The sequence below is a fragment of the Brachyistius frenatus genome, unplaced genomic scaffold (assembly GCF_029030835.1).
Source record: "Brachyistius frenatus isolate BFR_SWC_R1_liver_20210118 unplaced genomic scaffold, ASM2903083v1 Contig_23, whole genome shotgun sequence".
NCBI lineage: Eukaryota > Metazoa > Chordata > Actinopteri > Embiotocidae > Brachyistius > Brachyistius frenatus.
The window spans coordinates 4,980,939-4,994,589 of record NW_027210622.1 but is presented as its reverse complement, the minus strand read 5'-3'; the positions used below and the strand labels follow the sequence as shown (position 1 = coordinate 4,994,589).

Sequence of the window (13,651 nt, the reverse complement as noted above, 5' to 3'; positions counted from 1 at the left end):
AGCCGACCATCCAATCAGGAGGCACGTTGAATCTGGCGCGTTATGGCCACTTCAGCCTGCTGCTGCCGTACGTCAGTGTGTCCGCCACTCCTCAAGAGAGGAGTGTGTAAGGGTTAGGCTTCATGAAGTGAATTACTTGCATTGTGGAAAAGATTTACTGTCACAATCAATTATTAAAACTCATGATCATGATCATGCTAACCCTTGGGTCATACTTGTGGAGACATCCGAATAGGATATAATTTAATGTAATCCCTACGTGAAATGTGCAAAAAGTTTTATATAGTGTGGAAATGCCTTTTTCTAAGTCCCCATCCCTTTAGATTTTGTTTGTGCTCTGAGTCAAAATCGTTATGACCCTAAGATTTATTGAAGTGTGATGCAGGCAGAGGATGAAAATAAAGAAATTAAGATAGCATGGCATGCAATTTATTATTATTAATTGTGTATATATATTATTAATTATTTTGTTGTTACTTAAAAGTTGAGTGTTTTGTAAATGTAATGTGATGCACTCCTTCAGTCAATAATGAAATCCATGGCAGTGTTGCATTGTTTTGTCCTTTTTGCAAAATGTGCTAATACAAACAGTAAATGTTTTATTACAAAACAGGAGAAACTAAGCAGGCCACTGAAAAAGTTGTGACTGAAAGTGGAAACAAAAAAAGATTAGGGCAATTAACTGCAAAAAAAAAGTAAACTTGCACACAATCATTTATGAATGTGTTGTCTGGTTTCCTGGCAGATTTCAAACACTCCAGCTTGTTTCTAAACGTGTAAAAAAAAAAAAAATTGGTGGTATTATCGGCTACGTTTTTATTGTGTTTAATTGTTCAAGTTGGAGGGGATTGAAGGGCAGTACGTGTTTCAATGGGAGCGCAGAGATCGGGTACATACTATCAGTGAACTTAGCTGCGTCCCTTCCGCAGTTATGAAACTTTCCAGCGCAGGTTTTGTAACCGAGACGTCCTGACCAATCACGAGACGAGCCTGTTGGTCACATGACGGTGCTTTGCTTTTTTTTTCTTTTCTTTTTTTTTTTTTTATGTAACAAACGGGTATCTGTGGGAAAGTGCGTTCACCATAGTGTCAAGGACCTCGGCAGCTATAGAAATGTACAGACACGCAGACGGAAGAAAACCTAAAGCTTCATAACATTTTGTTTTCTCTTTTTAAACGCTACAATGTCGCTCCAGCAGCAAGCGGCGGACACACCGGAGGAGATGAGCGCCTTCTTCATTGGCGCTGACTGGGACAACGTCCCCGAAGAGGAGGACCACCATCAACTTCTACTACAGAAAGCCAACGCTCTGGCATCTGAAAACTGCCTCAAAGAAGCCATTGACTGGATTTCAGTGGCTCTGCAGTACGGTCCTGTACGACCCGAACAATTAAGCCCTTTTGTGGATTGTATCCTCCGCAACTTTAAGACGAAAGCGGGTGGGCCGGAGGCATCCTCGGGCCAGACTCGAGACTCGGGAGACGGCTCCGGGTACGATGTCTTCGACTGTCCCAACTGTCATAGCTTTTTAGGTGAACCTGTGACCGTAGCCTGCGGACACTCGTACTGCAAAAGATGTTTAAACCGACGGCTGCTTTCCAAATGCAAGCTGTGCAGTGGGCCCGTGAGCGGCGCGGAGAAAGCGAATGTAATTCTGTGCGGACTGTTAGAGAAATGGTTCCCCGAGGAGATGAAAACGTCGAAAACGTTAAGCGAAGTGGACTCGTTGTGTCTGAGAAAAAGCTACCAAGAAGCTGTGTCATTAGCAACCGATATCATCCAGTCAGGTGAGTGTTGTTAAGCGCTACGTTACATGCATGTCGTGTTGGAGGGTGGGGGGGAGAGGCGTGCGCTTACTGCGCAGGCTCAGTGAGCCGGATAGGAATTCGGCGTGTTACGAGGCGTTATTTAACCAAGCGCAACAGCACTGCGTACGAACGACACTCTGGCTCTTGATACGGGGTAAATGTTTGTTGTAAACGAGCCCAGGGGGGATAAGTACAAGCTGACCAACATTTTTGAAAGCCGTTACCGACACCCCATGCGTAGCACCGGTGCCAGTCTCCTCCTTATTGGCTGCCCTGCAATCTGCTGGGCTCCGCTTACGAAATTTTAACCAGCTGGGCATGCGCGGACCGGTGCAAGTTGCATAAGGCAGGTCGTGACACTTGCTGGAGAAGGTTTTGTAACTTATCAAAAAGGGGGGGGGGGGGGGTTGTATGTATTTTGGTTTCTGTGATGGCTGTGACTTGCCGCGGTTTCATAAATGTTTAAAATAATGATGAAGTCACCATTTGCGGGGCTGGGGGAAGTCTGCTGGTCCAAACACTGGACCAGCGCTGGACCAATTAGGTTTTGTAACGTCTCGTAATGAGAAACTGAGTTACATCATGTGCCCATGACTAGTACTCAACATGTTTTATTGATGTTGGAGGTTTGTGGCTGGAAGTTTTCGAGGTGCAAATATAAGTATTGACAGGAAAACCCAGTGTGGGTGAAGTAAAATAAAAAAAAAAAAAATAAAAAGCTTCTTTTAACCATTTAAAGATTGTTCCCTAAGTAAAGAACATAACCTATAACTGATCCAGTGGAGTTGGAAACTGGCTTCATCGTCACTCCTCATTCCCTACTTCCTATTCATACAACCTAAAATGATGGCGTGTATTGTGGGTATGGTAGATCGTTACCAGCAGGACATAAAGACCATGTTAAAAGAACCTTTTGAAAGGATTAATCCAATAATTAAAACAAAAAGAATCAAGATTTTGATAATCTATTATTTTTTTAATCAGTTTTGGGTGATCTTTTAAAGCAACCACGTGCCTGCTTTTCAGCCTCTCCCATAGTGGGTGTTTTGTTTTTTTCTTCTGGCCTTCTGATAACAAGTATTTTGGAGTTGTGGATTTTTATTATTTGAAGACATCACCTTGAGCTCTGGGTAATTATTAAAGGCATGCTCACAGTTTTCTGTCATTTTAATGATAAAATGATAAATCGAGAAAATAAATTACAGATCAATCAATATTGAAAATGAGCCGGATGTGCTGCCCACCCCATCTAGATGTTTAACTGTAATTTGTTGCCTCTACATATAATGAGATCGAGTGTTGGCAGTCTGTAAAGAGACATCGTCCGTCTTTAAAATGTGGCGGCTCGGCCTTCTGTGTTCCTGCATCGTATTTCTCAGGAGGACTCACAAACGCAGTGAACTGTGTAAACTAAAGGGCACACGATTAGGTTAACTCGTATCATCTTTGGACAAGTAAAGAAAGTCACTTGACATTGTGCTGAGGCCGCAGACTGACACCGCTGTGGGATTGAGTCACATCACCTGCCTTTGACGGTGCTGGGCCACACGAGTGCTGGACGATACGAGAAGCAGGACAGAAACGTCCAGACATTTTAGGGGTGCTTCTCTGATGGTCTACTGAGTAGAAAAAAACCTACGGCCTTATTCACATTAGCGTCCGTCACATCAGAAAAATGAGCTAAACCCTAATGTGTCTCAATGAAAGGTGAAACATTGCTGGGATTGACTGTGTGTGTTATCTGAAAAATAGCAAATCAGGCCATTAAGAAAGTTGAACTGAACTTTTGATGGAATGCAGGTTAACAACTCTACTAACAGAATTCATCAGTCAGTAACGCCCAGAGGTCAGATTGCTTCAAAAGACTTGAGACCATTTCACAACAAATTCCAACAAGTCAGTTTTTAATCTGGCCTACGTCCAAAGAAATGCATGGCCCCGTTTCATATCATTTAGGCATTTGTGAAGGTGTTTAGAGCTGTTTTAGACTTCTTAATAGTCCACATAAATGGCACTATTATATAAACCACCACCAACAACAACAAAAAAACATCTGCTTTCATAATGCTTCAGGGTGTGGTTAAAATACATGTCTGGATTTGAATCTCTTCTTTCTTTTTAATCCAAACTACTTTTCGAAAAGTATTAGAAAATCCACTGATCTCTTGCTGCTTTTTTGGGCTTATGCAACTTATTTTTCCTTCATACTGTTTGCAGATCATTCACTGACACAGCTAATATATAATTTGGTGTTGTAACCATGTGATCATGTAATGTATTACTTTCTGTTGAGGTAAACACTACCTACTTGAAAAAGTTACAGGTTGGCCGAGTAAAGGACAGACAATTTAATAACTGTGATGACTTTAATATTACTTGTGCTATGTATTGTATAAACCAGAAATTGAATAATTTGCATGCTCTGCTCTCTAGTGTGGAAAAGGAAAATGTTAAAATAGAAACAATTTCAATCGAGTTTGTTCTTTTTCCCTTCTCCAATTAGACCCAGATAGGACAGCGGTGGCGCGGCTGTCTCGAGCGGAGGCGTACACGGCTCTCAAGCAGTACCGTCTGGCTTTGGAGGACACAGAAGTTTGTCCCGGGTCCAGTTGTTCTGCCGAAGTAGGTCACTCGCTGATACTGCAGTAGTTTGTTCCTCTATAGGAATAAAATAAATCAAATCATTTGTATTAGATACAAACAATAAACCTTGTTTTTACAGCACTCTCTAAACTAAATCACAACGTGCTTTATGTGGTTGAAGCGGGATTACAACCATGAGTCCAAGTTAGAAAGGAATAATGTCGGATAAATTAAAGTTGGTATTGTACATTTTTATTCTGTGATTACACTAAATCCAGGGCCAGGCAATTTGTGTCACAGAGACGGTGTCATCGGCAGGTTGTGACTGCAAGATCACGCAAACTGCCTCTTAATCACAATAGTCTAGCATTTGTTCAACTGTTTGTCAGTCTGGTCCGATGTATTGGTCAGCCAGCCATTACTAAGAAACGGTGTATTTTAAGACTGTGGCCTTCAAAGCCAGACACAAGCAGCGCCTGATTTGTGTTATTGGATTACAGTCACAAGTTAATGTCCTGCAAATTGTAGAGCAGTTTCCAAATACCTTGTTTTGTTATTTGTCCACTTTGTTATAGAATGAAACTGGATTCATAGCATTGGCAGCTGACTTCACTGAATCATAGTCAGAGAATATTTAGTTCTTGGTGATCTTGTTTGTTTTGTTTAATAGGCATATTTTTAACAACCCTTTGTTATGTGGAGTGTTGTATAAATGAACTTCTCTTCGCGTAAGTATGTCACAAAAGACTATCCTGACTAATGTCGTTTTCTAGACCGCAACCGAGAATGCAGTGATTAAGGTCAAAGCCGTTAATGACTCTTACATCGCAGACAGGAGGCTTTAACACAGGAAATGATATTTATGTGTGGTGTATGTCATGCAAAATCATTGGTAAATTGTTAACTTCATATTGATTTATAGTCGTTAAAATATTTATTTATAAAAACCTGCGTCTATAGTTTAAAAAAAAAAAAAAAAGATTGATGAATTTAGTGTTTTCTTATATTGCCTGCAATGCATTAGCACTTTGAATTATCGGCAAAATGATATTAAAGTGGATTGTTTGTGTACACACATTAGTTACAGGGACTAAGCACGAGAGTGCATAACTTAAACAAACATGCTGATACAGTAGTAATATATCTCTCTCTTTTATTCTTCCCTCTCAGGTTTTGTTTAGAAAAGCTATGGTGCTGCATCAGATGGGACAAGTGGACGAGTCTCTCCAAGTCTTCCTCCACTGCCTGGCTGTTGATGAGGACTTCCCCAGTGCTAAAAGACAAGTAGAAAAGGTGAGAGTTCTGAATACTCTGCTGGCGATGTGGAAAAAATAAATATTAGTCCCTGTCATCATCCTGAGGGCGGTCAGTTAAGGCCAGGTCACTTGTGTTGATTCAAGCAAGCTGGAGGAGCTGTCCTCAGTACAGTGAAAGCCAAAGTGAAATTCGTTCTGTTGTATAATTGTTTTTAAGGAGTCTCAGTAATTTGAATGGACAGGCGGGAACATAAAGTTCTCCCATCATTATCTTTATTGCACAAAGACATTTGTTGTGATTTTACATACAGCATCTGCTGTTATACTACATTGATTTAATGCTCTCTGGTCATGGCATGCATCCTAAAATACCACTTATTACTAAATAAACCATTTGATAGGAAACGTAGTGGAGGCAATGTTTTATAGGCTAATAAAAGGACTTCTTGCAGTGCTGTGCTTTTAAAAGGTTTTACATTGTGCAATATACTCTACTGACAGAGATGATTTAAAATGGCCGTATTATTCTGGTCATTGATATGGATCAACTTAAATTGAAAAAAGAAAGTAAGAAAAGAAATGTCTTGTCCTTTCAGAGAAAAAAAAAACCCAATCAACTGCAGTTAAATGTATTTGGAAATGATAAACATTTGCTGCTAATTCTTCTCTGAAGGTGATGATTTGGGATCGGTACCTCTTTGAAAGACAGTGGATGCACATCAAACACATGATTTCAGATTCTGATCACATCTAATTTCATCTTTGAAACTCCACACATCTACCTGTCATAAACACCAGACATTCTTTTCATTTTTGTGGGATTATCTGTCATGATATTGCATAATTTGTTATGGGGTCAGGTCCTGTGACTGTGCCTGTAATGATGTTAGTACCACTTAATGGACAGAACATTGTAGTTACATAAGTCACATGTAGCTGACTGTTGTAGTGCTACATAATCCCTTTTTAGAGTAACAACACAGTTTTTTTTTTTTTTTTAATCTTTTTGATAACAAATCAACTGATAAAGTTGAGTGTAATCATTTCTAAATTATTGATATATCATGTTTTCACTTGGTAGAAATGGTGTCAAATTGATTAGACACGTTTTTAAGGGTTGCTGTTTGTATTGGCAGCGTATCTAAATTCCTTAAACTTCTGAAGTGGAAAAGACATTTCTAAATCTAGATATTAATCTGCATTAGTGACCGAGTCAAATCAGGTTTATGCAGTCTGTAATCTTACTTTTCAACAGCCTACTTAATACCAAAATAATGAAAACAGCATGTTAATGAACAGCCTCCATCCTCATTGCCCTCACTAAGACATGACAAAACATTCAAATAATGCTGGACATAAGATTTTTTTTAATTTAAAAAAAAAAAAAAGAGTAAAAACAATTAAATAACAAAATAATGGAATTAAAATCGTCACAGTTCTGACCGGAGCATCTAACTTCACCAGCTTTATTGAGAAGTTGATCTTCTCTTACTTTTGATTTCTTCTGAAAACGCCCTTCAGATAACTGTGATATTAAAAAATATGCACTTATTAAGGAAAAAAGGACTCCGATTTTTGTGGTCATGGTTATAAAATGTTATTTCCTGCATTCTGTAATTCAATAACCTCATTGTGCATAGAGAACAAAAACTCTGTAGTTCCCTTTTGACACCCACTGTCTCTATGGAACCTAAAAAAAAACTAGTTCTCTGCTTTTCTTTGTAGAAACCCTGGAAACAGGCACAGTGAAGAAAACTCTACATAATATTTATTGCAACATCTAACATCCTCAACACATTTAAAACATATTTTGCCACTCAAATGTGAATACTTATAAAGACTTATTCACAGGCTGATATCTCTTCATCTGGGAGCCATGGCTGCTAAATGCTAAAATATGCACTGCGTGGGTCAAAGTTTAACATGTGATATCGAGCAGTATGTAGTTTGAAGCCAGTGTCTGGTTGTTAGATTTAATTTTATACTTCATTAGACTTCATTGTTATCCTATGATTTATGACAACGGATAGGGGACACCATCCTCCATGTTGTACACTAACTTGCCCTTTTTCATAACCGCCTAACCCGTGTGAAAATCAGGTTCCTTAGTTCGCCAGGATTAGGTTCCATTTTGATGACAGACTCAATGCTTTTTACAGATCTTGTGTGACCTGCTCTCCCCGGCTGATGAGAATGTCAAGGTCGGCCTGAGGGAAACGACGCACAACGCATTGCCTCACTTGCGCAGTAAAACCCTTGCGACAGATGCCCAAGCTCAACCGCAGAGCCCCGTCCAAAGGCCACACCAACACCAGGTCCGTGCCGCATCCGCACACCATCTGGACAACCAGGAGGTACCAGCACACGCACACTGAAATCACACAGTTTGTTAATGGATCATTTCAATTCCACAAATTGGCAGTTGAGGAAGCACCATCTCCTTCTTACTTTACGTTTTTTGTCCCTACCTAGAAACGCTGGGAAAGTCTGCAGCGCTCCGGTCTGAGCCGAGCTCATTCCTTACGAATGCATGGCTCTGGCTGTGGTGACGAGGGGCTGAAGAGAGTTTGCTCTGCTCCGCAACTTGGCGACCAGGAAAAGGGGACTTTACTGAAGAGGAAGTTGTCGGTGTCAGACACAGAACACTACGTTGTGGAAGATGGAAATAGCAAACATAAAAAACAATGTGAGTTACCGGATCATCCAGTGTACTTCTTTCTGTTCATTCCTTCTCTTCTGTAGGTTACTTTCCTGCTCAAATTTATTCCTTTCTGCTTCTGTTGCCACGCCGTTTAAATGTGAGCCGGTGACTGAGAAAGAACAGCATGTAATGATGAAGGTGATGAGATGTTTTCCTCTCCCTGGTTGAATTAAGGGGTGGCAAAAGGCTCCAGACAACAGACAGGCAAAGCTAAAACCTGCAGAAGTGTTCCTGAGAATCTGATGGACCCCAATGACTTGGAGTGTTCGCTCTGCATGAGGTAAGGACACAGTAGTACACCACATGTACACGCTTACTGCCGGCTCATATCAGTACTTGAAAATACGACTAAAACGTTCCCCCTGTTGGCACTCAGAACAAACAGCTGATTGTGGCATCATTCTGATCAACACAGATTGTTTTATGAGCCTGTGACGACACCATGTGGCCACACCTTCTGTAAAAACTGCCTGGAACGCTGCTTGGACCACACACCCCAGTGTCCCCTCTGTAAAGAGAGTCTGAAAGAGGTGAGCGACCGATCTTGGCACGTCTTATCTCTGGAGCCATTGTACTAAATAAAATGGTCATTCCCTTCTTCCCGTTTGAATAATAACTCCTATCCCGCTCTCTCTCCAGCATCTGGCATGTAGGAGGTACATGGTGACCACTGTCTTGGACACGCTGATCAAACAGTATTTGAGTCAGGAGTCTGCAGAGAGAACTAAAACTCATCTGGAGGAGACCAGAGAGCTTTCTGAGTAAGCAGCCTTTCCATTCATTCATTTCTGCTTCTCGTGCGGTTCATTCCGATCATCGTTATCAATGTTACTTTATGCAAAAGATTTAAAGAGGCTTAAATGTTCTAACTTGCTTTTCTGTTTGTTTCCATCGCTGCAGCCTGACGAAGAATGTGCCTATCTTTGTGTGTACCATGGCCTACCCCACTGTGCCTTGTCCCCTGCACGTCTTCGAGCCACGTTACCGCCTCATGATTCGCCGCTGCATGGAAACGGGCACGCGGCAGTTTGGGATGTGTATCAGTGATCCCGAGAAAGGGTAAGAACGCAAGCACAGACATTTGGTAGGGTTGTGTATGGATTGCTATATAGAGCACTTTATACAACATTAGTCATTAGTTATTAAAGCCGTTGCTCTCAGTCTTCCTGGATTTTCAGTTTCCTGTTACTGTACGCAGCAGGTCTTGTAGCTCATTATGTACGGCTAATGAAGACCGCAACAATCTGCCATGACCGCACTGTCTCAATAAACCGTTGTGTCTGTCCCTGCAGGTTTGTAGACAACGGCTGCATGCTGATCATCAGAAGTGTCCATTTCCTCCCTGACGGACGCTCAGTAGTGGACACCATCGGAGGGAAACGCTTCCGGGTCCTGAACCGAGGAATGAAGGATGGTTATAGCACTGCTAACATCGAGCACCTGGAGGATAGCAGAGTAAGAACCACAATGACCGTCATTTAAACGATGCTACCTTTGTTGATCATTAAGTCCTGTTATAAAGCCGTTGATTCGGGGTAGAGTTTCACTTTATGCATTATTATCTATCGATAATTCATCACTGAAAAAGTCGGTTATTGTGAGTTGAGCCAGCCCAAAGGTTTCTGATGCATCATCTGATTGATTGTCGTTGTTAGGTGGAGGACAGTGATGAACTGGAGAGACTACAGGAGCTTCATGATGCAGTGTATGAGCAGGCCAGAGTCTGGTTCCAGAACCTCAAGATCCGCTTCCACAACCAGATCCTGCAGCACTTTGGACCAATGCCAGAACGAGAAGCCGACATCCAGGTACACATCAAGCACAGATTTTCCCATCCCTGCCAACTGTATGTTCCTAAATATCTTAAATTACACAACAAATACATTTGCAGTGATCATTAAGCCTCTTCTGCTGGATATTTGTTTACGTTGGCTTTGGCTGTGATACCTGCAGTAGTTCCCCTACATGAACTTAAACATTATTAGTGATGTTTTTATGTAGTTTGTCTAGTAGATCTCCAAGATGATGGTCAGGCAGAATCTGAATTATTCTTATTATCAGTTCTGGTATCTGATGAACCTGGCTAAACTAATCATTTTCTTTAACACACTGCAGGGTTTGTAAAGCTTGGATTACTTAGACTGGTAAAACAAGACACTGAAAGTTCTAAGTCTAAAATCAGATCATCTCATGACACACTGGCCTTCAGGGGACTCCCACAGTGCCAGTGACTCACCTGACGCAGGTCTTAATACCGGAACACTGTTGTTGTGTGTGTGTGTGTGTGTGTGTGTGTGTGCGCTCAGCTGTGGCTTCGGCTTTCATCCCGTAACGCCAAAGGGATTAGAGCTCCATTCTTAGGACAACCAGAGGGCGGGGTCTATCGACAATATAGGCTAAAAAGCTTAATGTACCTAATCCCGCTGGCCCTGTTGCGTCAGAACCATGTCAAGGAAAGAATCCCCGACTCTACCACGTGTGCACACACATACACACCAAAAGAGCAGAGCAGCAGCTGGGACTTTGGGCGCTGTATGTTATTTCTGAACGTGTTTGTCACAGGGCAGTTTTTTGGTCAATGGTCAGGGCACTTACCTCAAAGTGAAACGTAGCGCAGACATAGTAACCCATTCACTTCAAATCTGTCTTGAGTGTTAAGCACATTTTGTAATTGGCTGAAGGTCCCTAACTCCCAGACACAGTGATTTGTTTGTCAGCCGTGTACCTCAGACGCAGCTTTGCATTCTTTGTGCAGATTACTGAAAATGGCCTTTTATGATTTAACTCATTCCAAAGTTGTCGGACTGAGTACTTAATTTAATTGTCAGTCATGTAAGTGGAAGTACTCGTGTATTAAACATACTGAATAGAGGCACCGACAAGCAGCGAAAGGCCGTTGTAAATAATTTGCTGGATAAAAGTTGAATTTAAAAATCAATATTTTGTATCTATAAATCAGTTTGAAGCAATGTTATTGGTGAATAGATTTCATTATAGCTGTGACAAATCACAGCTAAACGGAGCAGACTGGAGAACAGTGAGGCATCTCTAAGAGGAACAAGAACAGTGGCCAAAAACTAAGAGGAGGTTTTGATTTCTGTGGAATTATTTTTGCTCAATACAAAAGAGTAAGAAAAGATCATGATCTCATATTTTATGGTGGCACAGTCAAGATCTGGAGGAATTGAAAAGCTATTTCTCAATACCAGAATATTTAAAATGTTTATTATTTCTTGAATTATAATGTCTTTAATTGTCTGAAATTAGGCTGAAAAAAAATTGTTTGAGCTGTTTACACTCTTCTTTCTGTCTTCTAGGCAACTCCAAATGGTCCGGCGTGCTGCTGGTGGCTGCTGGCTGTCCTGCCCATCGACCCTCGGTACCAGCTCTCGGTCCTCTCCATGTCCAGCCTCAAAGAACGCCTAGTGAAGATCCAGCACATCCTCACATATCTGCAGAGCATCCCCAACAGCTAGAGCTTCCCCTCAACACAGCACTCTTCGGACTTTGAAGTGACATTTAAAAAAAAAAAAAAACTTCTGTCTACATCTCACCACTTTTTCTTTGTACTGCAAGTTCATATTATTTTTCTTTTTGCAGCTACCAAACTCCCCATTTACAGATCTTTGTCTAGAACTAACACAAGATCAGCTCAAAGCTGCAACATCCTTTGAAATGCTGATCACTAAAACCAGAGATCTGGCCAAACCACCTCAGGGATACTACAATGACACAGCTTTTGTTTGAAATGATCAAAAAAAGACAACTATTCCCGTCTGCTCTTGTTCTTAATGCAGTTGACTTTCGAAAGAACATCCTGAATGATCCTGGAGAAATTAGAGGAGCAGTTACTATTGCACTTAGTTCATACTGGGCTGATGCCAGTGAAGACGACCAAGTAGTGTGTGTAACAACCACTATTGAGTGTCCCTTTAAAAAAAAAAAATGGTTTGTACAAATGGAACTGAGGTGAAAAGAGTCCAGTGTGTTTTTTTTTTGTGTTGCATCATTTCTTGTGAGACACGTGAAAGAAAGTTTTTGTCTCCTGGCTGTTAGATTTGTGTGTATGTTGAGGAGAGATGGAGTGATTCTGTGGAACAAAATCCTAAATGCTGAAAGCCCAAAAAGTGATTTCAAGAAAAAAACCAATAATTATACAGTATTTATACAGAACTTTTAAAGTCTGTCAAAGATGTCATCCAGTTGGGTTAGAGGAAGCATTGTGAAGAGATCTGTGCAACATCAGGTTGAACTGAAGGCTGGTGTATGTGTAACAAACACTGATGAAAGGATTTCCTCTAAGTTACTTCTCTCACATAATAACCATGCACAACTTACATTGCTTCCTCTGCAGAGTGGCAGATAGCCTTCATGTATCTTCCCATTTTAATTTTACTTTTTAGTTTCTTCCAGATTTTCATGCAAATATTTTCCATTTTGTTCCTCCTAAATGGAGTTATGAGCAACCTGTGAACTTGTAACCTCATTTTGTTTCTGTGTTTTTCAACCACTTCTTCCTGCGAGGGCCTCGGGGGTTGTCCCTGCTTTATCTTCTCTGGTTGGTTCACAGTAAACTCTGAATTCGTAAGCCCTATCTTACAAACGTTTCGTTTGTCAGAGACTCTTGGAGACACTGCTGGAGTGTCAGGACTTTGCATTGAAAATGTTAAAGATTCAGTGGTTCTGTTCTTGTTTTACTTGTCTCTCCTTTAAAACCAAAAAAATTCAGCTTCCCAGTGAATTAACTTAAAATGACTTAACTTATGAGTAGAAATATATTTGTACATTCTGACCATGTGTTTGTATAAGAAATCCTGAGGGGGACTTTGCAATATTATGACAAATCAAAACCAGAAAAAAACGGCATGTATACAGCAAATGGGTTTAGCATTGTCTGGTCTCTGTCTGCTTGGAGGAGAGAGAGGACAGTACCTGCAATGCTTCAGTCATGGGACTACATTTGCCTTACACCATTTAGCGTTGTGATTTTAATAATAGTGGTTACTGTTCCCTTTTTTTTTTTTTTTTTTTTTTTTTTGCCATAACGTGAAGGAAGTTTTAAATGTATATGTTTTTCTTTCAGTTAGTTTAAGCTACCATGTGTTCACAATATCTGGGAGAAATCTGAAAAAAATTACACACGGCTGTTCTCAGTAAACCCTTTGTACAGAGGCGTTTTGGACAGATCTTGCTTTTTTTTTTTTTTCCCGTTCGAGACGATTTAAGTTATCGATTTTCAATAATAAATGCACATTTTTCAACAGCAGCCTCACTGTTTATTTATTTCTACACATATTTGATA

At 40.7% G+C, this 13,651-nt stretch overlaps 1 protein-coding gene across 1 annotated transcript; it reads left to right on the top strand.

Moving 5' to 3' along the window:
* The first annotated feature begins 1,036 nt into the window (after positions 1-1,036).
* lonrf1 (LON peptidase N-terminal domain and ring finger 1) lies at positions 1,037-13,610 on the top strand. The gene is made up of 12 exons (XM_069697512.1): positions 1,037-1,788; positions 4,313-4,431; positions 5,563-5,685; positions 7,808-8,002; positions 8,121-8,334; positions 8,524-8,629; positions 8,765-8,879; positions 8,989-9,110; positions 9,250-9,408; positions 9,642-9,804; positions 10,005-10,157; positions 11,667-13,610. Exons 1-12 carry the CDS (start codon positions 1,185-1,187, stop codon positions 11,823-11,825), a joined length of 2,232 nt encoding a protein of 743 aa, XP_069553613.1. The 5' UTR covers positions 1,037-1,184; the 3' UTR covers positions 11,826-13,610.
* Positions 13,611-13,651: the final 41 nt, after the last annotated feature.